Raw genomic sequence first — 24,723 nt, 5'->3', positions numbered from 1 at the left:
AATGGCGGTGCTGGCTCGAAGGGCCGAATGGCCTCCTCCTGCACCTATTGTCTATAAATGCTATATGACTGCTCTCACTCCCTCTCTCCTACTTTCTCCACTCACAGTCTCTCCCTCTCCACCTCCCCTCTCACTTGCTTTCATCTCCTCCCCCCCCCCATCCAGTTGGACTCCTACCTGCTGAGCATGTCATATGAACGTGGTGAGCTTTGGGCCGGCGACAAGTGGGGCTTGGTACACGTCTTCGACCAACAGCATGGCAACTTCCAGCATGTCAAGGTAAGACCCTGCACCTGGTCTCAGGCTGGCTCTGACAACAACGTGTGTGTAGGAAGGAGCTGTGGATGCTGGTTTACATCAAAGATAGACACAAAATGCTGGAGTAACTCAGTGGGTCAGGCAGCATCTCCAGAGAGAAGGAATGGGTGACGTTTCGGGTCAAGTTGTTCAGTTTGGAGATACAGCTTGGAAACAGGCCCTTCGGCCCACCGAATCCACACTGGCCAGCGATCGCCCTGTACCCCAGCACTATCCGACACACTAGGGACAATTTACAACTTTTACCAAAGGCAATTAATCTACAAACCTGCACGTCTTTGGAGGAAACCGGGGCACCCGTGGAAAACCCACGCAGGTCACGGGGAGAACATACAAACTCCGTACAGACAGCACCCGTAGTCAGGATGGTACCCGGGATTCTGGCGCTGTGAGGCAGCAACTGTGCCGCCGTGCTGCTCCTGTGTTGCGTAAAGTGAGCTGGGTGTACTCTTTGGCCCTGTTGAACACTGATTGCCTGCAGGCTAGGCAGCTGGGCGTGGCGGAGTGGGAGCCGGGTTTCTCATCCATTGCCGATGGTGATGCACTTTACTGATGTCCAATCCCTCACCATGAACTATTCTGCTTCTCTCCCCCCCAGTGCTTCAATGTTGGTCACCATTCCCAGATGACAGGAATCAAGCATTCCGTAGGCACCCTGTACACATCATCAACAGATAAGACCATTAAGGTAAGTCCCCGAGCTGGTGTCCCTGATATCTGTTTGTGTGGCACTGCACTGGATATAGCTGTCTCCCACATCCTGGAGCTGGTAGACTGATGGGCTACTATTAGTTACCTTTAGTGTGGGTGGGTGAGAGGATTGTGAGCGAGGGGGGTTGTTGTGAGAGAAAACAAGTTACAGGATACTAGATGGCGAATGAGACTGTTTGGAATGGTCTGAAAGCTAGCATAAACTCGATGGGCTGAAAGGCCCACAGCATTGTAAGCTGGAAAGAGTGCAGAGAAGATTTACAAGGATGTTGGTAGGTACTAAGAAACATTTAGACTGGTACGTGGGTAGGATAGGTTTAAAGGGATATGTTTCCAAATACACAGGACAAGATGTTAGAAATCCTGTGCAGAACGCGGGCAGAAGTGTCTTGGCAAGTTGGGCCGAAGGGCCTTTTTCTCTGCTCTATGACTATATAGTTAGATCACAGCTGGTCTGTACCTTTGCTCCACTTTCTTCAGCATAGTAACTTATTAAACGTAGTCCCAAAGTATCCAAAGGATTTTAAAGGAGAGTTTATGCGACAACGTGAATCTCTTGGTGTGAAGATTTTTCCTCTTACTCTGGTTCTGGAAACCTTTCTCTGATGGTGAACCCTTTGACCAGTTTGCCCTCAGGCAGTGGAATACAAGGTGGATTTATCCTACTCTCTGAGCCTCAGCACCCCCTCCTGACTAATATTGATGGGATGTGTTCACTTTGTCCCCAGGTGCACGTGCCCACGGAGCCGCCCCACACGGTCTGCACTTTGCCGCACAATGACGTGGTGAACGGGGTGAGTACGGTGCGTGTGGTGGCCAGGCTTGCCGCCTATCTCCGCAACATAGGTGGCGCAGCGGTAGAGTTGCTGTCTTACAGCACCAGAAACCCGGGTTCCATCCTGACTACGGGTGCTGTGTACGGAGTTTGTACGTTCTCCCCGTGACCTGCGAGGGTTTTCTCCGAGTTCTTCGGTTTCATCCACATTCCAAAGACGTACAGGTTTGTAGGTTAATTGGCTTGGTAAATGTAAAAATTGTCCCTAGTGTGTGTAGGGTCGTGTTAATGTGCGGAGATCGTTGGTCGGCGCGAACCCGGTGGGCCGAAGGGCCTGTTTCCGTGCTGTATCTCTAAACTAAACTAAACTCCGTACAGACAGAGCCCGTATTCAGGATGGAACCCGGGTCTGTGGCGCTGTAAGGCAGTAACTCTACCGCTGCACCACTGGTGGGGGATGGGGGTGGGGTGGATGGGGAGCTGTGTATTTGAGGGATGGGCACACCTCCAGTAATGCTGGCATTGGTATTTCCGCCCCTGCAGATCAGTGTGGAGCGGGACGTGCTAGCCGCGGCTTCAGGATCCATGACCGTGGAGATTTGGAGAATGACCAAGTGACGGGGTCTTTGTCGGGCCGAGGCAGTGGCCTGGGTTCCTGCAGAGCTGCGTAAGGAGGTCTTCCGCCCAGACTACGGCCAGTGACAGGATCTTCAGTATGAATGAATGACTGCTGTAGCATGCTTTAGTAAGATTTCCCACTGGCTCCATGTGGCCACAGGCAACACCATCATTTTCTGAATGCATTAAATTCTTATTGAATGGGACACTGACACACTAATATTCTTCCTCGTTGTCCCTTGAATCTCGTCTTTCCGTGCGTGATAATGGAAGTTGCTAGGAATGCAGAGCCACTCAAGAGGAGCCAGGCCTTGTACCATTCTCTGTCAGGGAGGAGCCCACTGTTTACTAGAAACATAGAAAATATGGCCTGGAGGAGGCCATTTGGCCCTTCGAGCCAGCACCGCCATTCATTGTGATCATGGCTGATCATCCACCATCAGTAACCCTTGCCTGCCTTCTCCCTCCATCCCTTATTCCGCTAGCCCCTAGAGCTAATCTCAGAGGCTGCTGAGGCTTTGCTTGGATCGAGCTTTCTTCCTGCAGCAATTCCAATTGGACGGGGGAGGGGGGGCAGGAGAGAGTGCTGCACCAATGCGGGAGAGGTTTGGGCCCAACGGGTCCACTTGGTCTAGTGTGTAATTATAATTGTGTGTTTAATCTGCGTGGTTTTCTGGTGAAGGACTGAGTCCGGCAGTGGCGATACCCTCAGAGCAGTTGACGGTAGGCGTTCTGTCTGTTGTACATTGAAGAGAGACTCCCACTCAAAGATTGTGCTGACACATGGACGAAGAATCACATTGTGACGTCCCTTCATCACAGAGCTGGGCCTGTAACGCTCCAGGCCCTGTGACACAACCTCTTCCCACTCCCCACCCCTCTCCGTGTTCCCTCCGTCCTGCTTCCCTCTCCACTGTGGCAGGGTTTGGTTCAGTCATGGTAGACAGGGCTCAGTGCAGGTAGGTGGCCTTGTGGCTGTGGGCCATCTGCAGGGAATGAGAACACACTCGCCTGAATCGGAAAGTTGTGGGTTCAATACCTGCTCCAGCATCTTGAGCACAGAAACTAGATTAACCTTACGATGTAGTGTGTTTGTAACATTGGACATGAGCCCTCTCCGACCTTCAAATGGACTTAAAATAATCGTGTCTGTGCTTCCTCCTTGTATCTTTTCCTGTATACGTTCCCTAAACCTGTATCTTTCCTGACACTAAGCCCTGAAGTTTGTCCCAGTTGCCTGAATGCAATCCTTGTGCCTCTTCTTTTCCTTGTAAAGCCAAAGTATACCAGTATCTATAACCCAGTGTGTATTCAGAAAGAGCAGTGGGTCTAAGGGTATGGGATTCAATAAAACTTTCTTTTGTCACATTTAGAGACCCTGGTTCAATCCTGACCTAAGGGGCTGTCTGCACAGATAGAGATACAGATTTAGAGATACAGCGCGGAAACAGGCCCTTCGGCCCACCGGGTCCGCGCCGCCCAGCGACCCCCGCACATTAACATTATCCTACACCCTAAGGACAATTTTTACATTTGCCCAGCCAATTAACCTACATACCTGTACGTCTTTGGAGTGGGAGGAAACCGAAGATCTCGGAGAAAACCCACGCAGGTCACGGGGAGAACGTACAAACGCCGTACAGACGGCGCCCGTAGTCAGGATCGAACCTGAGTCACCGGCGCTGCATTCGCTGTAAGGCAGCAACTCTACCGCTGCGCCACCGTGCCGCCCTTTTGTGCGCATTGTCCCCGTGGCTCGCGTGGGTTTCCTCCGGCTGCTCTGGTTTCCTCCCACACTCCCAAAGACAGACGCGTTTGTAGGTTAATTGGTACCTTTAAATTGTAGGTTAATTGGCTTCGGTAAAAAACGCTGTAAATCGTCCCGAGTGTGTGGGATAGTGCTAGTGTCACCATTCGGGGTGGACTCGTTGAACCGAAGGGTCTGTTTCACACTGTATCACTAAAGTTCTTCCCCAGAGTAACACAATTTATTACATGCATTCTTGTTCACCCCAAATGGCAGTCATTTGGTTGAGGAATATTAAATTCTGGATAATGAACTGGACCTTCAAGGCTGATTATCTTTCTGTTACCCGATCAGACCCTCTCACACCCTGCTTTTTGGAAGCAGGCACAGTAAATAATCTTCGTTTTCTTAATGACACGATGGGAAGATCCTGTTGCAGTTGTGTGTGCGTGGAGAAGTTGGAACTAATACTGCTCAACAGACTCATTCATTACCCTCCGCCTATCTCCACCTTGCCTCTTGGCCATAACATTCAGAAAGCTGTGGTCAACTGTGAAATTAGGAGTATGCCTTTAATTTCCAACAGTCACGCATTAAAATGGATGATTCCTGAAAACAATTAATCTCCATCTCCAAGTCTTCTCACTGAACTTCCCTTGTCCACCCTCTCCCAGCCTTTGGTGCCTAAACCTTACCACTGAACCTCCACCATATATCCCCCTCCTCCCCCCCAGGACAGTGCTGTCTTCAAGACTGAAGCCGGAATCCATCTTGGGTTCTAGCCAAAGACTGAGGCAATCCCTGCGTGACTGAGAAGGTAGAAAGGTTCCTTGTCATCCTCATCTCTCAACGCTATAAAACAATCACCATTTGCAATGTTTGTACCCAGGGTATTTGCTGTGTTACAACGATATGTACATCACTACTTCTGCTCTCCCCAACCTTCTGGCCTGCTCCTGCCTCTCCACAGCTCCCACCTCAGAAATGGAGATTAATGCATGTCATCTGCAGTGACTGATGAGGAATGAGAGGTCTCTATGTCTGGGGTAATGCAAGAATGGATGATGCTTTCAGGGATGTCAGACAGACGCTGGGGGATGAATCTGTCAGTGAGGCTACAGTATGGCGCAAGGCTTCTTGTCTCTGAAAGGATTGTCGGATATTGGAATTCCTGTCAGCAGTGGGTCTTTTGTGCTGTGTTCCTCACAGTAGTTCACCAGGTCTGTGGCAGCTTTTGAAATCTGAGGAAGAAGGGAAAAGCAAAAGGAAAAGGTCAGTGTGTGTGAGAGAGAGAGAGACCAAGAGATGAAAGTGTGAAAGCCAAGCGATAGAGTCATACAGCATGGAAACTGGCCCTTCAGCCCATCAAGCCCATGCCAACCATGATCGTCCATCTAAGTTAGTCCCACCTGCCGTGTTTAGTTCCTATCCCTGTAAACTGTTCCTATCCATGTACCTGTCCAAATGACATCTGTTCTCCAATCTAAAGTTAGTGTCTGAAAATGAGCTTAAAGATCCTGGTATCAATGAAGGCAACACAGTGGGCAGCACAGCAGTTGAGTTGCTGCCTCACGGCGCCAGAGACCCGGGTTCGATCCTGACTACGGGTGCTGTCTCTTCGGAGTTTGTCCGTTCTCCCTGTGACCACATGGATTTTCTCCGGGTGCTCCAGTTTCCTTCCGCATTCCAAAGGGGGGCAGGTTTGTAAGTTGATTGGCTTCTGTAAATTGTCACTAATATGTAGGATGTGAAAGTGTGATAATGTAGAACTAATGTACCGGTGATCGCTGGTTGGCGTGGACTCGGTGGGTCGAAGAGCCTGTTTCCACGCTGCATCTCTTAAACTAAAAAGGAAATACTCCCTTTTCCTTGAGTGAAAACCTTTACAGCATTCCTTGCAGAAATCACCCTTGAGTTGGTTCCACGACGGTGAAATTATTTGGCCTACCTGCAGGGACTTACTTTCCCATCTCATATACAAAACCGTAAACTTGGGTCAATTGTACTTATCAACTTGGGTAACTGATGTAGATATTGATCACCTTCCATCCAGTCCATCTTCACTGTTCATTGCATCAGGAAGGCTAGACATGTCGTCAAGGATGCCTGCTTCCTTGGCCATTCCTTTCACTGTCTTCTATATTGTGAGAGAGGGGCTTGAAAACCCCTGAACATCCAGACTTAACAACAGCTTAAGGTAGACACAGAATGCTGGAGTAACACAGCAGGACAGGCAGCATCTCTGGAAAGAAGGAATGGGTGACGTTTCGGGTCGAGACCCTTCAGACCAGTCAGGGGAAAGAGAAACGAGAGATATAGACAGTGATGTAGAGAGAGAAAGAACAAAAGGAATGAAAGATATGCAAAAAAGTAACGATGATAAAGGAAACAGGCCATTCTTAGCTGTTAGCTAGGTGAGAATGGGAACCTGGGGCGCCGGGTGGGGAGGCATGGACAGCTTCTTTCCCACTGCTGTCAGACTCCTGTACAAATAGCTTCTTTCACACCGCTTTCTGGAAGGTACATCCACTTTTAACCACCTCATTCAGTTATTCCACTATTAATGTTTATGGGGTGTTTTTTTGCACTATTTCAAATTGCACTATAATCTCTGCACCATTTTGCGGTTTTGTATTATTGTATCTATCGTTGTCATGTCTACAGTTTGCTCCATGAACTTCATGCATACAGGAATGTCATTACATCCCGGTGTATATGACAATAAACTTAACAAACTTATCAGTATATTCTTCCACTCCATTGTCACACCTTGGTTTATCCCTGCTCCCACCCACGCTCGACAATACAGCCACCCTGGTGCCTGGGAGGTGTTTCCACTCGTGGGGGAGAAGAACAAATAAGTTCCTTGGGGAAATGCTCCTGGAAGTGGTGAGAATGTGGAACCAGCTCCTGAAGGCAGCGCTGGAGGAACTCAGCGGGTCAGGCAGCATCTGGGGAGGAAATGGACAGGTGATGTTTCGAGTCAGGACCCTTCAGACGTAACTCATGGCGTAGAGAAGAGTGGATAAATATGCAGTAAAGAGATGGTGAGGACGGTCCCAGATAGAGCAAAGATCTCAGCACCAATCTAATGGGAGCTGTAGCCTGCTTGTGATCAACATCCACGTCACTTTCCTCAGTTGCTTTGCAGTTTGAATTGACCCATGTTTACTTTGAGTAGCTTGAGTGAAACAAAACATAATTACGCAAACTTTTGAAAGATAATGAATTACTAAGAAATGGAAATGAGATAATCGATAATAGAGTGATACAGCGTGGAAACAAGCCCTTTGGCCCAACTTGCCCAGACCGACCAACATGTCCCATCTACACTAGTCCCACCTGCTGGTATTTGGTCCATATCCCTCCAAACCTGTCATATCCACATACCTGTGTATAAGCAGATGCTGGTACAAATCGAAGGTATTTATTCACAAAATGCTGGAGTAACTCAGCGGGTCAGGCAGCATCTCGGGAGAGAAGGAATGGGTGACGTTTCGGGTCGAGACCCTTCTTCAGACTGATGTCAGGGGGGCGGGACAAAGGAAGGATATAGGTGGAGACAGGAAGATAGAGGGAGATCTGGGAAGGAGGAGGGGACGGGAGGGACAGAGGAACTATCTAAAGTTGTAATATACCTGTGTAAAGTACCACATACCTGTGTAATTGTTTCAAACGTTGGGATAGTCCCAGCCTCAACCTGCTCTGGCAGCTCATTCTATACACGCATCACTTTTTGTGTCGGTGAGGACAGCACAGTAGCACTGCTGGTAGAGATGCTGCCTCACAGCATCAGAGATCTGAGTTTGTTTGCGACCTTTGGTGTTCTCTGTGTGGAGTTTGCCCAATCCCCCTATGACTGTGTGGGTTTCCTCTGGGTGTTTCTCCCACATCCCAAAGACGTTCAGTAGTATAGGTTGATTGGCCACTGTAAATTGCCCCTAGTGTGGACAGAGTGGGATAACATAGAATCGATGGCCGATGTGGGCCAAAGGGCCTGTTTCCATGCTGTATCTCTAAAGCGATTAACTAGGGGATGAAGGTGACATACTGCCACATAAAAAGCTTCTGACAAGTCCAGAACGTGCCAGAACACAGAACATGCTCTCTTCTGTTTTACTAGATTTATCTTTAATGTTATTCTGTGTTTATGGGTTCTCAAACTTCGTTACCAATTATTTGTCCTTCTGTAGCTGTCATTTATTTTGCAGAACTGCTCATTTTTGACCATCTTCTCCACCTTCCTCGAGTTGGTCTCGTGCCCAAATTGGAATCAATCTGCTGACCACACTCCCATGATCCACTGACTGCCCAGACCCCAGTTCTTGACAAATTCTCCAGAAAAAAATCTCTTCATCTCTCGCCACTGATTGCCATGGATTTACCTTAATCCGTTCGATGCCCGCCTCCATCCGCAGCTGTTCCACCGCCTTCCTGGTGTGAGTGATGTGGTTTGCGGTGACTGCTTTTGTGGACATCGTTGAGCCTGTGCCAACTGCAGTGAGCGGGCCCAGCTACAATCCTGAGGGAGGCAAAACAGAGCAGAACTCGAGGGGCTAATGCAGGTACACATCCACACAATGCTGGTAATGTCTCCGCAGAGCCTCAGCATTTGTTAGAACTACAAGCTCCAAGATGCAAGACCCTTTCTGGAAATTAACAGGGTAAGTCCTTCTCTGGACACTCAGACACAATAGACAATAGGTGTAGGAGGAGGCCATTTGGCCCTTCGAGCCAGCACCGCCATTCACTGTGATCATAGCTGATCATCCACAATCATTACCCCGTTCCTGCCTTCTCCCCATACCCCCTGACTCCGCTATCCTTAAGAGCTCTATCTAGCTCTCTCTTGAATGCATTCGGAGAATTGGCCTCCACTGCCTTCTGAGGCAGAGAATTCCACAGATTCACAACTCTCTGACTGAATTTTTTTTTCCTCATCTCAGTTCTAAATGGCCTACCCCTTATTCTTAAACTGTGGCCCCTTGTTCTGGACTCCCCCAACATTGGGAACATGTTTCCTGCCTCTAACGTGTCCAACCCCTTAATAATCTTATACGTTTCAATAAGATCCCCTCTCATCCTTCTAAATTCCAGTGTATACAAGCCTAGTCGCTCCAGTCTTTCAACATATGACAGTCCCGCCAGACCGGGAATTAACCTAGTAAACCTATGCTGCACGCCCTCAATAGCAAGAATATCCTTCCTCAAATTTGGAGACCAAAACTGCACACAGATTAAACCAGAACCGGAAAAGGGTCAGCTGCATGGTCACAATAGACAATAAATAGGTGCAGGAGGAGGCCATTCGGCCCTTCAAGCCAGCACCGCTATTGAATGTGATCATGGCTGATCATTCACAATCAGTACCCCGTTCCTGCCTTCTCCCCATATCACCTTGACTACACTATCTTTAAGAGCTCCATCTAACTCTCTTGAAAGCATCCAGAGAATCGGCCTCCACTGCCTTCTGTGGCAGAGAATTCCACATTCTGGGGAGTAACTAATGAGACCTGAATGACAGCATTAAATCTGAAGAATGGGTGACAGGTACACTCCAAACAGAGTCGTTACACTGAACCTCAACATTTTTGTGGTTCCAGTGCCCATCTAAGTTTCCCTATTCAATCCATGAGCTGATAGTTCTAGTTTAGTTTAGAGATAGAGCGTGAAAACAGGCCCACCGAGTCCACACCGACCAGCGATCACCCCGTACACTAGTTCTATCCTACACTCTAGGGACAATTTTACAGAGGCCATTTAACCTACAAACCTGCACATCTGGAATGTGGGAGGAAACCCGGAGCACCCAGAGAAAACCCACGTGGTCACAGGGAGAACTTGTAAACTCTGTACAGACAGCACCCATAGTCGGGATCGAACCCGGGTCTCTGGCGCTGTGAGGCAGCAACTCTACTGCTGCGTAACTGTGCTGCCCCTTAAGTGCTATAATAATTTTCTTCCCAGTATTGTGGGGCTACATCTCAATCCCCTCCTCTGGGTCAGATACTGACCCTGTCCCCTCTCTGCTCCCTTGATGTACCCAAGGCAGAGGATCACTCCAGTGCTTGCTATTGTGTCCTCCCCCACTCTGAGAGGTTTGCCAATTAAGTTGTGCCTCGGGTAATCTCCAAGCATACTTGGTTGCTCTAATAATTGCCCCTCCCAAACCTGCTGTGAGTGTGAGCTATTAAAGCAAATTCTTCATCAAACAATGCATCGTTTCAGCACTGATGCTGGTATATATTCCACATACCTCATCTCACCTCCCTCTTCTGATGTTTAAAACTCAAACCCAGTCTCATTTGCATGCCTTAGCTTTAGGCTCTGTTCTTTAAGGTTGAGCAGTCCCACAACAGGAGGTGCATAAGGCAGCACCCAGCACAGATGGTTTATGCTGGAAGGCCTTACAGAATGCCACCAAGATCTCACAGCGGATGCTGGTATGATGCCAATGCTCAAACCCACTACCCATTTACAACAGCATCTCCCATTTATGCATCACCTTTGGCCAGCAAACAATCCCAAGATAGACACAAAAAGCTGGAGTAACTCAGAGGGTCAAACAGCATCTCTGGAGAAAAGGAATAGGTGACAATAGACAATAGGTGCAGGAGGAGGCCATTCGACCCTTTGAGCCAGCACCACCATTCAATGTGATCATGGCTGATCATTCTCAATCAGTACCCAGTTCCTGCCTTCTCCCCATACCCCCTGACTCCGCTATCCTTAAGAGCTCTATCTAGCTCTCTCTTGAATGCATTCAGAGAATTGGCCTCCACTGCCTTCTGAGGCAGAGAATTCCACAGATTCACAACTCTCTGACTGAAAAAGTTTTTCCTCATCTCAGTTCTAAATGGCCTACCCCTTATTCTTAAACTGTGGCCCCTGGTTCTGGACTCCCCCAACATTGGGAACATGTTTCCTGCCTCTAACGTGTCCAACCCCTTAATAATCTTATACGTTTCGATAAGATCTCCTCTCATCCTTCTAAATTCCAGTGTATACAAGCCTAGTCGCTCCAGTCTTTTAATATATGATAGTCCCGCCATTCCGGGAATTAACCTAGTCAATTTTCGGGTTGGGTCGAGTCTCTTCTTCAGACTGAGAGTTGAGGGAAAGGGAAAGGGAGCTTTTTTCTGTCTATCTTTGGTTTAAACCAGCATCTGCAGTTCCTTCCTCCACAAACAATCCCAAGACAGGGCATGGGAGCACAATCAAGCAAAACGTAGGTGTTGGGGCTGATAACCTAGAGCTAGATCACAAAGGTTAAAAAGGAGTGCCTGAGAAAAGGAAAGAGAGAGAGAGAGAGGAGGGTAGAGGTGAATGTAGGAGTGGAAACTTCAGAGTTTGGAGCCCAATGGCAGAGATGAAATCCAGGAAAGGAACAGAAATGGAATAGTGTACATGAAAAACGAGGCCAGCCAGAAAGTGCTAGAGTAACTCAGCGAGTCAGTTAGCATCTCGTGGAGAAAATGGACAGGTGATGTTTCGGGTCGGGACATTCTTCAGACTCACCTATGCATGTTCCTTCTTACACACAATGTATTATACTAATCTCTAACTACACACAATGCAATGTGAAAAAAAAGTAAAATAAAGTTGTGCTTGGGTATCATAGGAGTTTATCCAAAAGTCCAGCAAATCTGCCAATCTAACACTAGAAAACAGAGGCGACTGTGTTAGTTTTACTGTAGTTTATTAACTTGTCCATTGATTAAATTAATAAGATATTAAAAACTAAAATGACCAAGATTAAACATAATTTTACATACCCAAGGCAACAGCTAGTTCTCGGACTCTGCTTTCTCTCTTCAGAGCTCTGATGTAGATGGTGCTGGTAAACCTCTTCAAATGGGAACCAGAATTCCCTTTGAAGGTAAAACCGGAGAGAGCAGCCTATCCTTGAGCTGGGAGCAGAGTGCTCAGACTGACTGATGTGCTACTGATGCTGGTGCACATTGCTCACACTCTGCCTCCATCCCACCTCCCTGCCTGATCCATTTGCTTCCCGGTGCTGCAGAACAGCGGCACACTCATTGAAAACTGCAGGGAGCTGCCTGCACACCAAGGGGTCATGCAGTTAAATGTCAGACTTCAAAACATCCCATCCCTCCCTCCACTGCTCTTTGCTTATTTATAAAGTCTTTGTTTTAAAAATAAGTCCTCTTTGGAATTCTTTTAATCCTTCAGGGCCACAGCACAGTGCTTTTGTTCAGATGTTTAAATTTGTTTCTTTGAGAATAATTGAAGTTGGGAGGGGGTTGATAAATCCGAAGGGGCCGTTTATCATCTTTGTGATGAGTTCGACAAAGAACATCCATAGAACAGTACAGCAGGATAGACAAAGGGGGAATCAGTGGATATTGGTTACTTGGATTTCAGAAGGCCTTTGATAAGGTGCCACACGTGAGGCTGCCAAACAAGAAGAGAGCAGTTAGTGCAGATAGCACGATAGATGACCGACTGAATGGCAGAAGGCAAAGAGTTGGTATAAAGGGAGCTTTTTTTCTTGTTGGCTACCAGTGACTAGTGGTGTTCTCCAGGGGTTAGTGCTGGGGCCGCTACTCTTCATGTTTATTGATGATTTGGATGATGGAATTGGTGGCTTTGTGGATGATACAAAAGTAAGTGGAGGGGCGGATAGTGTAGAGAAAGAAGATAGTCTGAAGAAGGACTTGGACAGGTTTGGAGAATGGGTAAAGAAATGGCAGATGGAATACAGTGTAGCAAAGTGCGGTCATGCACTTTGGTAATAGGAATAAAGGCGTAGACTATTTTCTAAATGGGGAGAGGATTTAGAGATCGGAGATGCAAATGAATTTGGGAGTGCTGGTGCAAGGTTCCCAAAAGGGTCATTTGCATGTTGAATCGGTAGTAAGGCAGGCAAATACAATGTTAGCATTCATTTCAAGAGGACTAGAATATAAATGCAGGGATGTAATGCTTAGGCTTTAAAGGGCAATGATTAAACTGCATTTGGGGTATTGTGAGCAGTTTTGGACGACGTGCCTGAGGAGGGATTTGGTGACTGGAGAGGGCCCAGAGGAGGTTTAGGAGAATGAACCCAGGGATGATTGGGTTAACATTATATAATGTATGCTATGTAATGAGGTCTGATAGCTCTGTGCCTGTACTCGCGTGAATCCTCTGTCAATAGACAATAGGTGCAGGAGGAGGCCATTCGGCCCATCGAGCCAGCGCCGCCATTCAATGTGATCATGGCTGATCATTCTCAATCAGTGCCCCGTTCCTGCCTTCTCCCCATACCCCCTGACTCCACTATCCTTAAGAGCTCTATCCAGCTCTCTCTTGAATGCATTCAGAGAATTGGCCTCCACTGCCTTCTGAGGCAGAGAATTCCACAGATTCACAACTCTGACTGAAAAAGTTTTTCCTCATCTCAGTTCTAAATGGCCTATCCCTTATTCTTAAACTGTGGCCCCTAGTTCTGTCCACTCAATCTATTCTGTCCACTCGCTCCTCTGTTCATATTATCCATTCTGTCCACTCTCTCTTCTCTCTGTTCATTCCATCAACTCTGTCCACTCTCTCCAATGTCCATCTGGCCATTCTGTCCACTTTTTCTTCTTTTGTGTCCATTGTCCATGTTTCAAATGTGACATCACTGTCACCATCCATCCTGATAAGGACACAAGCTTCTGGCGACAATCAGTGGGAGCCATCACTTGTACAATAGATGGTGGTGGTAGCAGAATTAGCACAGAACACTTCCAGTTTCCAGCCCCACCACGTGGACGCTTCTGCTATGGGGCCATTCTGTTCACTGCCCACACTCTCCACTTTGTCCACATTCTCTCCTTTGTCCACACTCTCTCCTTTGTCCACACTGCCCACATTACCCACTCTGTCCACACTCTCCACTCTGTCCACACTCTCCACTCTGGCCACACTCTCCATTCTGTCCATGCTGGCCACTCTCTCCACAGTCTCTACTCTGGCCACTGTTCAATAGACAATAGGTGCAGGAGGAGGCCATTTGGCCCTTCGAGCCAGCACCGCCATTCAATGTGATCATGGCTGATCATTCTCAATCATCATTTTCAAAGTACCCCGTTCCTGCCTTCTCCCCATACCCCCTGACTCCGCTTTCCTTAAGAGCTCTATCTAGCTCTCTCTTGAATACATTCAGAGAATTGGCCTCTCCTGGGCACACTCCCCACTCTGGCCACTGTCCACTCTGGGCACTCTCTGCACTCTGTCCACTCTGGCCACTGTCAACTCTGGGCATACTCCCCACTCTGGCCACTGTCCACTCTCCATTCTGTCCATGCTGGCCACAGTCCCCACACTCTCTACTCTGGCCACTGTCCACTCTGGGCACACTGTCCACTCTGGCCACTCTGTCCACTGGTCACACTCTCCACACTGCCCCACAGTCTCTGCTCCTGCAGCTCCCCGTGTGATTGGCTGAGAGGCTGCAATGTGATCCGCGGCCGGTGGGGGGCGGGGCAGAGCAGAGCAGGCGCGCAGCCGCAGTGTGGAGCCGGAGACGGACCTGGAACTACAGGCAGCGACGGACGGACACGGTGAGGAGGGGGGAAGGGAGGGGGGGTAGAGAGGGGGGGGGAAGGGAGGGGGGGGAGAGAGGGGGGGGAAGGGAGGGGGGGAGAGAGGGGGGAAGGGAGGGGGGGAGAGAGAGGGGGAAGGGAGGGGGGGGAGAGAGGGGGGGGAAGGGAGGGGGGGAGAGAGGGGGGAAGGGAGAGAGGGGGAAGGGAGGGGGGGGAGAGAGGGGGGAAGGGAGGGGGGGAGAGAGGGGGAAGGGAGGGGGGGAGAGAGAGGGGGAAGGGAGGGGGGGAGAGAGAGGGGGAAGGGAGGGGGGAGAGAGGGGGGAAGGGAGGGGGGAGAGAGAGGGGGAAGGGAGGGGGGGAGAGAGAGGGGGGAAGGGAGGGGGGGAAGGGAGGGGGGAGAGAGAGGGGGGAAGGGAGAGAGAGGGGGAGAGAGAGGGAGGGAGGGAGAGAGGAGGGGAGAGAGGAGGGAGGGGGAGGGAGGGGGGAGAGAGAGAGGGGAGAGAGAGGAGGGGTTGAGAGATGGGGGTGGAGTGGGGAGGGAGAGAGTGGGATGGAGGGGGAGAGGAGGGAGAGAGAAGGGGGTTGGGGAGAGGGGGAAGGGGGTGGGGAGAGAGGGGGAAGGGGGTAGGGAGGGAGAGAGAGGTGGAGGGGGGTGGAGAGATGGGGAAGGGGGTAGGGAGAGGGTGGAGGGGGGAGAGAGGATGGAGAGGGGAGGGAGAGAGGGGGAGGGGAGAGAGTGGGGAGGGAGGGTGGAGAGGAGGGGGTGGAGGAGAGGGGAGGGAAGAGAGAGATAGAGGGGGGTGGAGGGGGAGAGAGGAGAGGAGAGGGGAGAGGGGAAGGAGGAGAGAGGAAAGGGGGAGGGGAGAGAGGGGGTGGAGGGGGAGGAGGGGGAGAGAGAGGGGGTGGAGTGGGGAGAGAGAGAGAGGGTGGAGAGAGGGAGGGGGAGGTGTGGAGGGGGGAGAGTAGAGGGGGAGGGTAGAGGGGGAGGGAGTGGAGACACCGGCCGGCTACTGGGGATGGGTACTATGGCCCCCAGCTCGCCCCAGTGTGTCCCTGCTGCCAAGCCATGGGCCAGAGGGAGCGCTGCCCGGTTGATGGGACGTGATGGGTTGGTGGCCCAGACCCAGGGGAGTGGAGCCGGGGAGACCCCCCCTGTCACAGGGCCGGCTGCCACCGCACTGTAGTGGGATCTTGCTGTGTACTTGCATTGGGCCTTGGCGTCTGAAAGAGATGCTGCCAGCTCTGTGGTCTCAGGGTTATGTAATTATGCCATTGCAGGTTTTTGATTGATAAATGTTTGCAACAGAGAGTTAGATTTAGCTCTTAGAGCTAACGGAATCAAGGGATGTGGGGAGAAAGCAGGAACGGGGTACTGATTGTGGATAAAAGGAATAACTGCAGATGCTGGTACAAATCGATTCCTTCTCTCCCGAAATGCTGCCTGACTTGCTGAGTTACTCCAGCATTTTGTGAATATACTGATTGTGGATGATCAGCTATGATCATATTGAATGGCAGTGCTGGCTGAAAGGGCCGAATGGCCTCCTGCACCTACTTTTTATGTATCTATGGTATCCCTCTGTCGTTAAATGCAAATTGTCGACCGCTAGAACTCCTGGCTGATTTGTTTGGAGGTGTTCTGAGAGGGATTATATTCACCCTCGAGGTGAATGGAGTTAGGGATGCATTGTCTGAAGAGGTGGCAGAGCTGGATATTCTCGTAACGTTTTAAGAACCATCCGGATAATTACATGAAACACAGAGGAATAGAAGGGTGGGTCAGCAGTTGGGCGTACTAGTGGCGAACTGCAAGACGGATGTTGTGAAGTTGATAAAGGATGCTGAAGGAACTCACCAGGAAGTGGTGGGATGCTTGTCCTCATGATACAACAAAGTACTTGTGTTTTTATTGTAATTTAACATCTAGCCTAACTCGTGACTGCATATTTCATGTTTCCTTTATGGGCCAAAGGATTGTTTTTGCATACTGTACAGTTCTTTGACTCTCTGACTAAAAAAAAGGGCGCAGTGCAGAGAGTTGCAGTGAGAGGCATGGTGAAGAAGGGTCTCGACCCGAAACGTCATCCATTCCTTCTCTCCCGAGATGCTGCCTGACCTGCTGAGTTACTCCAGCATTTTGTGAATAAATACCTTCCATTTGTACCAGCATCTGCAGTTATCTTCTTATAAGGAGATGGTGAAGCTTGCTTCTCTGCTCTAGTTCTGTAACATCACACTTTTACAGCTGCCTTGTCTCACCCCCTCTCACTCATCCCGGTTTCTGTGGCTCACTCATTCCAAGGCTCTGACTGAGAGGACGTTTGACGTGTTGATCAACCGTTGGAAACAGAAGGAATGGCGGAATTCGCTCCATCGGTGGCCCGAAACACAGTTCTCAAAGGGAGCGCCGTGATGCCCGAGGGATCTCTGCAGGTCAAGGGCTATGACTTCAACAAAGGTGTTGACCACCACGCATTGCTGCAGTCCTACCTGACCACGGGTTACCAGGCAACTAACTTTGGCCATGCTGTGGAGCAGATCAATGCTATGGTAAGTACCTCCGCTCCTTTAGCGGTGATCAGAATGCAGCTTATCTGTCTGTTGTAATCTCATTGGCGAGTTTTTGTGGGATTTCTATTCCAGAGCACTGTGTCAGAGTCATACAGTGTGGAAACAGGCCTGTCGGCCCAACTTGCCTACGGAGACCAACATGTCCCATCTACATTAGTTCCACCTGCCGGCATTTAGCCCATATCCTTCTAAACCTATCCTATCCACATATGTGTCCAAATGTTTTTTCAATGTTGTGATGGTACCTGCCTCAACTACCTCCTCCAGCAGAAGGTATCACAAAATGCTGGAGTAACTCAGTGGATCAGGCAGCATCTCTGGAGAGAAGGAATGGGTGACGTTTTGGGTCGAGACCCTTCTTCAGACCTGTCTGAAGAAGGGTCTCGACCCGAAACATCACCCGTTCCTTCTCTCCAGAGATGCTGCCTGACCCGCAGTATCTTCGGGGACAGGTCTGAAGAAGGGTCTCAACCCAAAACGTCACCCATTCCTTCTCTCCAGAGATGCTGCCTGACCCGCTGAGTTACTCCAGCATTTTGTGATACCTTCGATTTGTACCAGCATCTGCAGTTATTTTCCTACATACCTCCTCCAGCAGCTCGTTCCATGTACCTAGTGGAACCATATACCTCATTCCATATACATATCACCCTTTTTGTAAAAACAAATGTTGCCCCTCGGGTTTCTACTAAATCTTTCCCCCTCTCTTTCCCCTGCTGAGTATTTCTGGCATTGTGTGTTTGGGTTTGGGTCAGCTCGATTGCTCGTGGCTGTACGCGTGGTGGCAACAGCAGGCCTGAGTTCTGTTGTACGTTCTCAGATCGAGAAGAAGTTGGAGCCCTTGGAAGAATCGGAGAAGGATTCCATCAACCTGAACCCGTGTCAACGGAACATATCGGGCTGCAAAATTTTCCTGGGATATACCTCGAACCTCATCAGCTCTGGTATTCGAGAAACCATCCGCTTCCTTGTGCAGCACAACATGGTAGGGTCTGGCGTTGGGGTGTATTATCCTGTCCCTCGGCCAGTAGCCAACTGGCTTCCAACCCCAGAAAGGCAATGAGTCACCTGCTCTGGGCTGGTACTGTGATAGTCAAAGCAGTGAATCAGGCTCGTCATCCACCAGGTCCGAGCTGAACATCAAACAAACGTCTACACTAAGTGTACACCAAACCCATTATTTTCTCTGTGTTCCCATCACCTCCAGATTCAGGGACAGCTTCTTCCCAGCTGTTATCAGGCAACATGTGGTTATCATCATACCGCTACCAGAGAGCAGTGCTGAACAACTATCTACCTCATTGGATACCCTCGCACTACCATTAATCAGACTTTACTGACTTTACCTTGCACTAAACCTTATTCCCATATCATGTGTCTACACACTGTAAATGGCTTGATTGTAATCATGTATTGTCTTTCCGCTGACTGGTTAGCACGCAACAAAAGCTTTTCACTGTACCTCGGTACACGTGATAATAAACTATTAACCTGTTCAGCATTTCTTTGTGAGGTGGGAGGAAGCCAGAGCACCAGGGGGGAGCTCATGGAGAATGTGGAAACTCCACACCGGAGGCCAGGGGTGAAGCTGCAGAACTGGAGCTGTGATGTAGCAGCTCTACTGGCCGCGCCACTGTGCCGCCCGTATTGGTGGACCTTTGTGGCCACGCTGACCCAACCCACACAAGGCCACAGGCAGCAGAGTTTTGGGGTTGCTGATGCAGCCACCCATACATGTCCCCTGGCTCCACTCCAGGGTCTCACTCCAGCGACAACATTGCCCACAAGAGGCACCAAGGCAAACCCAGATCTCAACGCTGCCCGGCTCACTGTACATTCACCGATTGCCACAGTGATGTGCTGGTTCCTGTAGGCCATGGCTGCGGAGCTCGATGCAGCATGTTTGTGGGAAGAAGCAGTTTGTTAATTCTGTTTCCCAGATCCTTTTGCTCTTCCTGTTTACTGGCCTAACTTCCTCTCTCCCGCCCCTTGCAGGTTGACTGTTTGGTGACCACGGCGGGCGGTATCGAGGAGGATTTCATCAAGTGTCTCGCACCAACCTTCCTGGGGGACTTCAACCTGACGGGTAAAGAACTGCGAGCCAATGGGATTAACAGGTAGGGAGTCACTACCATCTGCATACAATTTAAAGCCGTCCTGATGTGGTGCTGGCTGAGGATCAAGGCCCAGGTCAGAGGGTGGTAATCTGTGGAATTAATTGCTACATTGCTGTGGAGTCCAAGTCATTTGTGTATTTTATGGTGGAGATTGACAGATTCCTAATTAGTACGGGTGTCAGGGGATTTGGGGAGAAAAGCAGGAGAATGGGGTTGAGAGAGAAAGATAGATCAGCCATGATTGAATGTCGGAGTAGACTCGATGGGCCAAATGGATTAATTCTGCTCCTATGACTTGTGAACTTGCTTAGATGCAATAAGGCTGCTCCTACAGGGTCTCGTCAAACACGTGGAGGGCAGGATCAGTTAGATGATGGAGTGGAGCTCACTCTACACTGTGTGGGGAGTGGACCTCCTCTCCAGCCTCCCAGATCTGCAAGGATGAAGCCAAACCCACTGCTTGTTTTGAATTCAACTAATTACCGGTTGTACTCATTCCTAAATGATCTTGTAATTGATGACAGGATTGGAAACCTTCTGATCCCCAATGACAACTATTGCAAATTTGAGGACTGGTTGATGCCAATTCTGGATCAGATGCTACTGGAGCAGAAGGAGCAGGTGAGGCAACCCACCCCGACTACCAGGAGGGATGGCAGGAACTTAAGTCTTTCTGTCGATCTAAAGGTTCAACAGAACAACGTAGCTGCATGAAGTTAGTTAATGTGGGCGGCACGATGGCGCAGCGGTAGAGTTGCTGCCTTACAGCCCTTGCAGCACCGGAGACTCAAGTTCGGTCCTGACTACGGGCGCCGTCTGTACGGAGTTTGTACGTTCTCCCCGTGACCTGCGCGGGTTTTCTCCGAGATCTTTGGTTTCCTCCCACACTCCAAAGACGTACAGGTCTGTAGGTTAATTGGCTTGGTATAAATGTAAAATGTGTGTAGGTTGTGTTAATGTGCGGGGTTTGCTGGGCAGTGTGGACTCGGTGGGCTGAAGGACCTGTTTCCACGCAGTATTTCTAAATTTAAAAGATAATAATTGAAATGAATATGTTTTTGAGATAAAAGGCTGAAGACCTTTAAATTGGAAAAAGTGAGTGTTTCAAGCTTATATTAGTGGCAGCTTCAGTTCTACGCTGTTTCATGGCTGTTTCCTGCAGTCTGCATTGCAGACACTGATGGCCATGTGTTCTTACTTCAGGGAGTGAATTGGTCTCCATCAAAGATGATAGCTCGACTCGGGAAAGAGATCGATAACCCAGAGTCCGTCTACTACTGGGCTTACAAGGTACAGGATTCACGTACGAGTCACTCACTGAGTCTGTCACTGTGTTTGCAACTTTCGACTCACTCTGCCCAGGGGCCTGCTGGCTGATCAAAGTCACAACTGACGTGCCTGTGTGGACTGAGGACCACTCTTCATCCTCGCCCCTCTGCGTCATGAATGAAGCCATTACCCTCCTCCAAAGTGCGCCTCTCTGGGGCCCAGTTCAGTGGGACTGCTCTTGCCTGAAACATGAGAAGCTAAGAGCAGGTGTAGGCCACTTGGCCCCTCTAGCTTGCCCCATGTCACGAATCTGGAGCTCCAGGCTTCTTCTCTTCAGCTGTGCCATTTCCGCACAGCCATCAATTACTTATTCTTTCAATGTATTTACGTCCTCTTAAATAATCCCATTGATCTAGCCTTTGCAATCCTGAGATGGAGAATCCAGTGATCCATCCCTTTGTGAGGAGTCCTGTTTTTAATACACCTCTGTTTGTAATCACTGGCACCTCATCTTGTAACTGTGCACTTTTGTTCAAGGCTCTCCCACCAGTGGAAACTTCCTGATGTCTACTCTGTCATGTTGGCCCCCTCAGGATCTGATTCAGTTTCTCACTTTGTGTTCAATTGCAGCTTCTCTTTCCCTTGTGTGTCTGTGTGTGTGTGTGTGTGTGTGTGTGTGTGTGTGTGTGTCTGTCTGTCTGTGTGTGTGTCTGTCTGTCTCTGTGTGTGTGTGTGTCTGTCTGTGTGTGTGCATGCGTCTCTGTGTGCGCGTATCTCTGTATGCGTGTGTGTGTGTGTGTGTGCGCGTGTCTGTCTGTCCCTACACACCCAATCCCCACATGTTCAGATTGTATCTCGCTCCTGGAGCGGACTATAAATTGTTTTCACATATCTCCAATTTTGAAGTCTGGTCTCATTCTGAACCGTCATCTATTCCTTCTCTCCAGAGATGCTGCCTGTCCTACTGAGTTACTCCAGCTTTTTTTTTTGTCTCTCTCCAATTTTGATCCTCTTTTGCAGAACAACATCCCTGTCTTCAGTCCTGCCCTAACAGATGGCTCCATCGGTGACATGATCTACTTCCACTCCTATAAGAAGCCTGGGCTGGTGCTCGACATTGTTGAAGGTATGTGGGCCTTGGCTTTATACACTAAGTTAAGTGTTTAATTGTCCCATGTACCTACGAAGGAACATAAAATTTCTTAATCAGCAGCATTACAGGCCTATATAGGCAATGCGCACAGATAATATGTGCAGGTGCTCCTCAACTTACGATGGGGTCACGTTCCGAAAAACCCATCGCAAACCGAAAATATCGTACGTTGAAATTCATTTAATACACGCAATCACGAGGCCGGAAGCGAGCTGCGGCGAGCTGCGGCTCACTGCCGGCCATTGCCCAGCGTTTGCACCATCGTTATGTCGAAATATCGTAAGACGAAGCGTCGCAAGTCGGGGGGCATCTGTAATAAAATAAAACCAATAAATTAATAACCACAGCACTGGTGCAATATACTCATATCTCTTAGTGCAGCCAAAGATAGGCCATAGAAGTTTATAGTTGAGGTTCGTGTTGTGTAATGTTCAACTATTCTTGAACCCTGGTGATAATGGTTTTCAGACTCTTATACTTTCCTGTTGGTAAGAGTAAAATGTGATGATGTGTTACTGGATCCCTTTTTGGGGCAGTACCTCGTTTAGATGCCTTCAATGGTGGGGAGGTCAGTACCTGTGATGGACTGGGCAGTGCCTTCCACTCTCCGTAATCTCCTTCGTTCCAGGGTGTTCACATGCAGTAATGCAGCATATTCCAGTCTGCAACTTTCACTCAACATAAAGACTGCTCAACGGGAGGTGAATCTGTGGAATTCATTGCACCAGAATGCCGCGGAGGCCGTGTCAATGGATATTGCTGAGGTGGAGATGGACAGATTCTTGATCCAGGGTTATGGGGAGAAGGCAGTTGAGCAATGGGGTTGAGAGGGAAATATAGATGAGCCACGATTGAATGGCAGAGTAGCCTTGATGGGCTGAATGGCCTAATTCCTCTCCTACAACCTATGAGTGGAGACCTTCACTAATTGGTCCTGGTGATATTTCTCTGCCCGTGTGGCTGGGTGCTGTCCACACTGAATGCTGCTTTACTGCTGGGCATTGCTCCGCATAAGCAGTGCAGGGGAGGTGGTGTCAATGTGAGGTGCAGTGGGAAAGGGAGATTTAAGATGGCAGGTGGATGTGTAGGAAGGAACTGCAGATGCTGGTTTAAACCGAAGATAGACACAAAAAGCTGGAGTATCTCAGCGGGCCAGGCAGCATCTCTGGAGAGACAGAATGCGGGGGGGGGGGGGGGGTGTTGGAGAGTCGGTGAACGAGTGCTGTGGTAACTCCTGTCCTTCCGCTCCTCCCTCCAGACATCCGAGGAATAAACAACCAGGCGGTATACGCCAAACGGACAGGGATGATTGTTCTGGGAGGCGGCGTGGTGAAGCATCACATTGCCAACGCCAACCTCATGGTCAGTGCCCTCTGCCTTTGCTCCAATTTATTCCTGTGACCCTCCCCCCCCCCATCCTTTTATTGATCCTAATTTGTTTTCTCCATCCTTCATTCACTGACAGAGGAACGGAGCAGACTACGCGGTGTTTGTCAACACAGGCCAGGAGTTTGACGGCTCAGATTCTGGAGCCAAACCGGACGAAGCCGTGTCCTGGGGTAAAATCCGCATGGAAGCGAAGCCTGTGAAGGTGAGTGTCTTTCATCGGTCTGCAGTGGTGTCAAAGCACACAACTATTGCCTGTGTGAGAAGGTCGGGAGGGAAAGCGCTGAAGTCACAGGCAAGTGAGAGGGAGGTGTCAACATTGGATGGAGTGAGGCTTCAATAACTGAACAGAGTAATCACTTTCAAAGAGTGAAAGGCCTGGATAGAGTGGATGTGGAGAGGATGTTTCCACTAGTGGGAGAATCAAGGACCAGAGGTCATAGCCTTAGAATTAAAGGACGTTCCTTTAGGAACGAGGTGAAGAGGAATTTCTTTAGTCAGAGGGTGGTAAATCTGTGGAATTCATTGCCACAGAAGGCTGTGGAGGCCAAGTCAGTGGATATTATTAAGGCAGAGATTGATAGATTCTTGATCAGTGCGGGTGTCAGGGGTTTTAGGGAGAAGGCAGGAGAATGGGGTTAGGAGGGAGAGATAGATCAGCCGTGATTGAATAGCGGAGTAGACTTGATGGGCTGAATGGCCTAATTCTGCTCCTATCACTTATGAATGTTTGGAGAGTGGGTGGGTGGGACCCGGAGAGATCACTGTACTGAGCACCTGTTCTTTCTCCTAGATCTGTGCCGACGCCACTCTTGTTTTCCCTCTGTTGGTCGCTGAAACATTCGCGTCCAAGTTGAGTGCATTTGCGTCCCATTCAAAGATGATTTAATGCACTCGCATTAAGGCAGGCGAGTCGTAGAACCTGCGACCAATGGCACCGTCTCCTGAGGTCAGGGGGCATTGGGATCCTATCTGTCACTACTGGGAAGCAGATGTTGCCACATTAGGAGCATGTTGCGATTCCTAATCTCTCAGACAAGGAAGGAAGGAGAGGCGTGTGGCACGCTGAGGGAATTACCTGTGCCCACATTCAGCACTTCATCCAACTACTTGTAGTAGTGAATGCATGCTTTATCTTTTGTCTGACTTTTGTATCTGCTTTTACATACCACGGGTATGAGACGTTGAGTAACAGGTAGCTGGGTGTGTCAGTTTATGGGTGTGTCAGTGTGCGCGCACACACAAGAATGGGGATCTGGGAGAGAACATTACTTTACTGAAATCTTTCGAGGGCATTCGTGAGTTAAAACAATAGTGGATCCTAAGTAGATCTAAGCAGAGCTTGCAGGGTCTGGAGTAACACTTTGTCCCAGTGACCGAGTGTTCTCAACACATTAAACACGGGTATTTTCTGGTCAAGACTACTGGGGGTTTCTAGCTGGATAAACTTCTGCACAATTGTTTTCCAAATATGTAATTTTAAGATATGACTGGTGCATGGATATGAATAAAATCATGATTGAGTT

General features: G+C 49.2%; 3 protein-coding genes across 10 annotated transcripts in view; 2 read left to right on the top strand and 1 right to left on the bottom strand.

Annotated features, from left to right (window-relative positions):
* Window positions 1–2,486, top strand: part of fbxw9 (F-box and WD repeat domain containing 9) — a 14,103-nt gene extending 11,617 nt beyond the window's left edge. For 5 of the 6 annotated variants that reach the window (XM_078429328.1, XM_078429326.1, XM_078429329.1 and 2 more), the window contains 4 exons: window positions 166–279; window positions 917–1,006; window positions 1,758–1,832; window positions 2,348–2,423. In XM_078429328.1, coding sequence (XP_078285454.1) covers window positions 166–279; window positions 917–1,006; window positions 1,758–1,832; window positions 2,348–2,422 — 354 coding nt within the window. In that variant the 3' untranslated portion in view covers window position 2,423. Of the gene's footprint in view, window positions 1–165; window positions 280–916; window positions 1,007–1,757; window positions 1,833–2,347 lie in introns of all 6 variants that reach the window. The other variant, XM_078429330.1, reaches the window with a different exon arrangement.
* Window positions 2,424–24,723, top strand: dhps (deoxyhypusine synthase). 3 transcript variants are annotated; one of them, XM_078429333.1, is made up of 10 exons: window positions 2,424–2,549; window positions 17,004–17,251; window positions 18,093–18,257; window positions 19,268–19,389; window positions 19,914–20,010; window positions 20,593–20,679; window positions 21,679–21,784; window positions 23,070–23,173; window positions 23,277–23,402; window positions 23,991–24,723. In XM_078429333.1, exons 2-10 carry the CDS (start codon window positions 17,057–17,059, stop codon window positions 24,084–24,086), a joined length of 1,098 nt encoding a protein of 365 aa, XP_078285459.1. In that variant the 5' UTR covers window positions 2,424–2,549; window positions 17,004–17,056; the 3' UTR covers window positions 24,087–24,723. The 3 variants fall into 3 exon arrangements, with proteins under 3 accessions (XP_078285459.1, XP_078285458.1, XP_078285457.1); XM_078429332.1 differs by lacking the exon at window positions 2,424–2,549 and adding an exon at window positions 14,538–14,719 and having other exon boundaries at window positions 16,947–17,251; XM_078429331.1 differs by lacking the exon at window positions 2,424–2,549 and adding an exon at window positions 14,540–14,719.
* LOC144610548 (guanine nucleotide-binding protein G(I)/G(S)/G(O) subunit gamma-7-like) lies at window positions 5,014–12,082 on the bottom strand. Its single transcript, XM_078429337.1, has 3 exons — window positions 11,945–12,082; window positions 8,555–8,691; window positions 5,014–5,410 (listed from the first exon to the last, which is right to left on the bottom strand). Exons 2-3 carry the CDS (start codon window positions 8,645–8,647, stop codon window positions 5,285–5,287), a joined length of 219 nt encoding a protein of 72 aa, XP_078285463.1. The 5' UTR covers window positions 8,648–8,691; window positions 11,945–12,082; the 3' UTR covers window positions 5,014–5,284.

The sequence above is a fragment of the Rhinoraja longicauda genome, chromosome 37 (genome assembly GCF_053455715.1).
Source record: "Rhinoraja longicauda isolate Sanriku21f chromosome 37, sRhiLon1.1, whole genome shotgun sequence".
Taxonomy (NCBI): Eukaryota; Metazoa; Chordata; class Chondrichthyes; order Rajiformes; family Arhynchobatidae; genus Rhinoraja; species Rhinoraja longicauda.
The sequence above is the reverse complement of the archived record's forward strand: the minus strand, read 5'-3'. Positions and strand labels throughout refer to the sequence as shown.

Excerpts from the sequence above, each read along its gene's own strand:
- dhps (XM_078429333.1), top strand. The coding sequence starts at position 17,057 with ATGGCGGAATTCGCTCCATCGGTGGCCCGAAACACAGTTCTCAAAGGG. Across the intron at positions 17,252-18,092 it reads TGGAGCAGATCAATGCTATG|ATCGAGAAGAAGTTGGAGCC; the intron begins GTAAGTACCTCC and ends GTACGTTCTCAG. Across the intron at positions 19,390-19,913 it reads CGAGCCAATGGGATTAACAG|GATTGGAAACCTTCTGATCC; the intron begins GTAGGGAGTCAC and ends AATTGATGACAG.
- LOC144610548 (XM_078429337.1), bottom strand. The coding sequence starts at position 8,647 with ATGTCCACAAAAGCAGTCACCGCAAACCACATCACTCACACCAGGAAG. Across the intron at positions 5,411-8,554 it reads CGGGCATCGAACGGATTAAG|ATTTCAAAAGCTGCCACAGA; the intron begins GTAAATCCATGG and ends CTTCTTCCTCAG.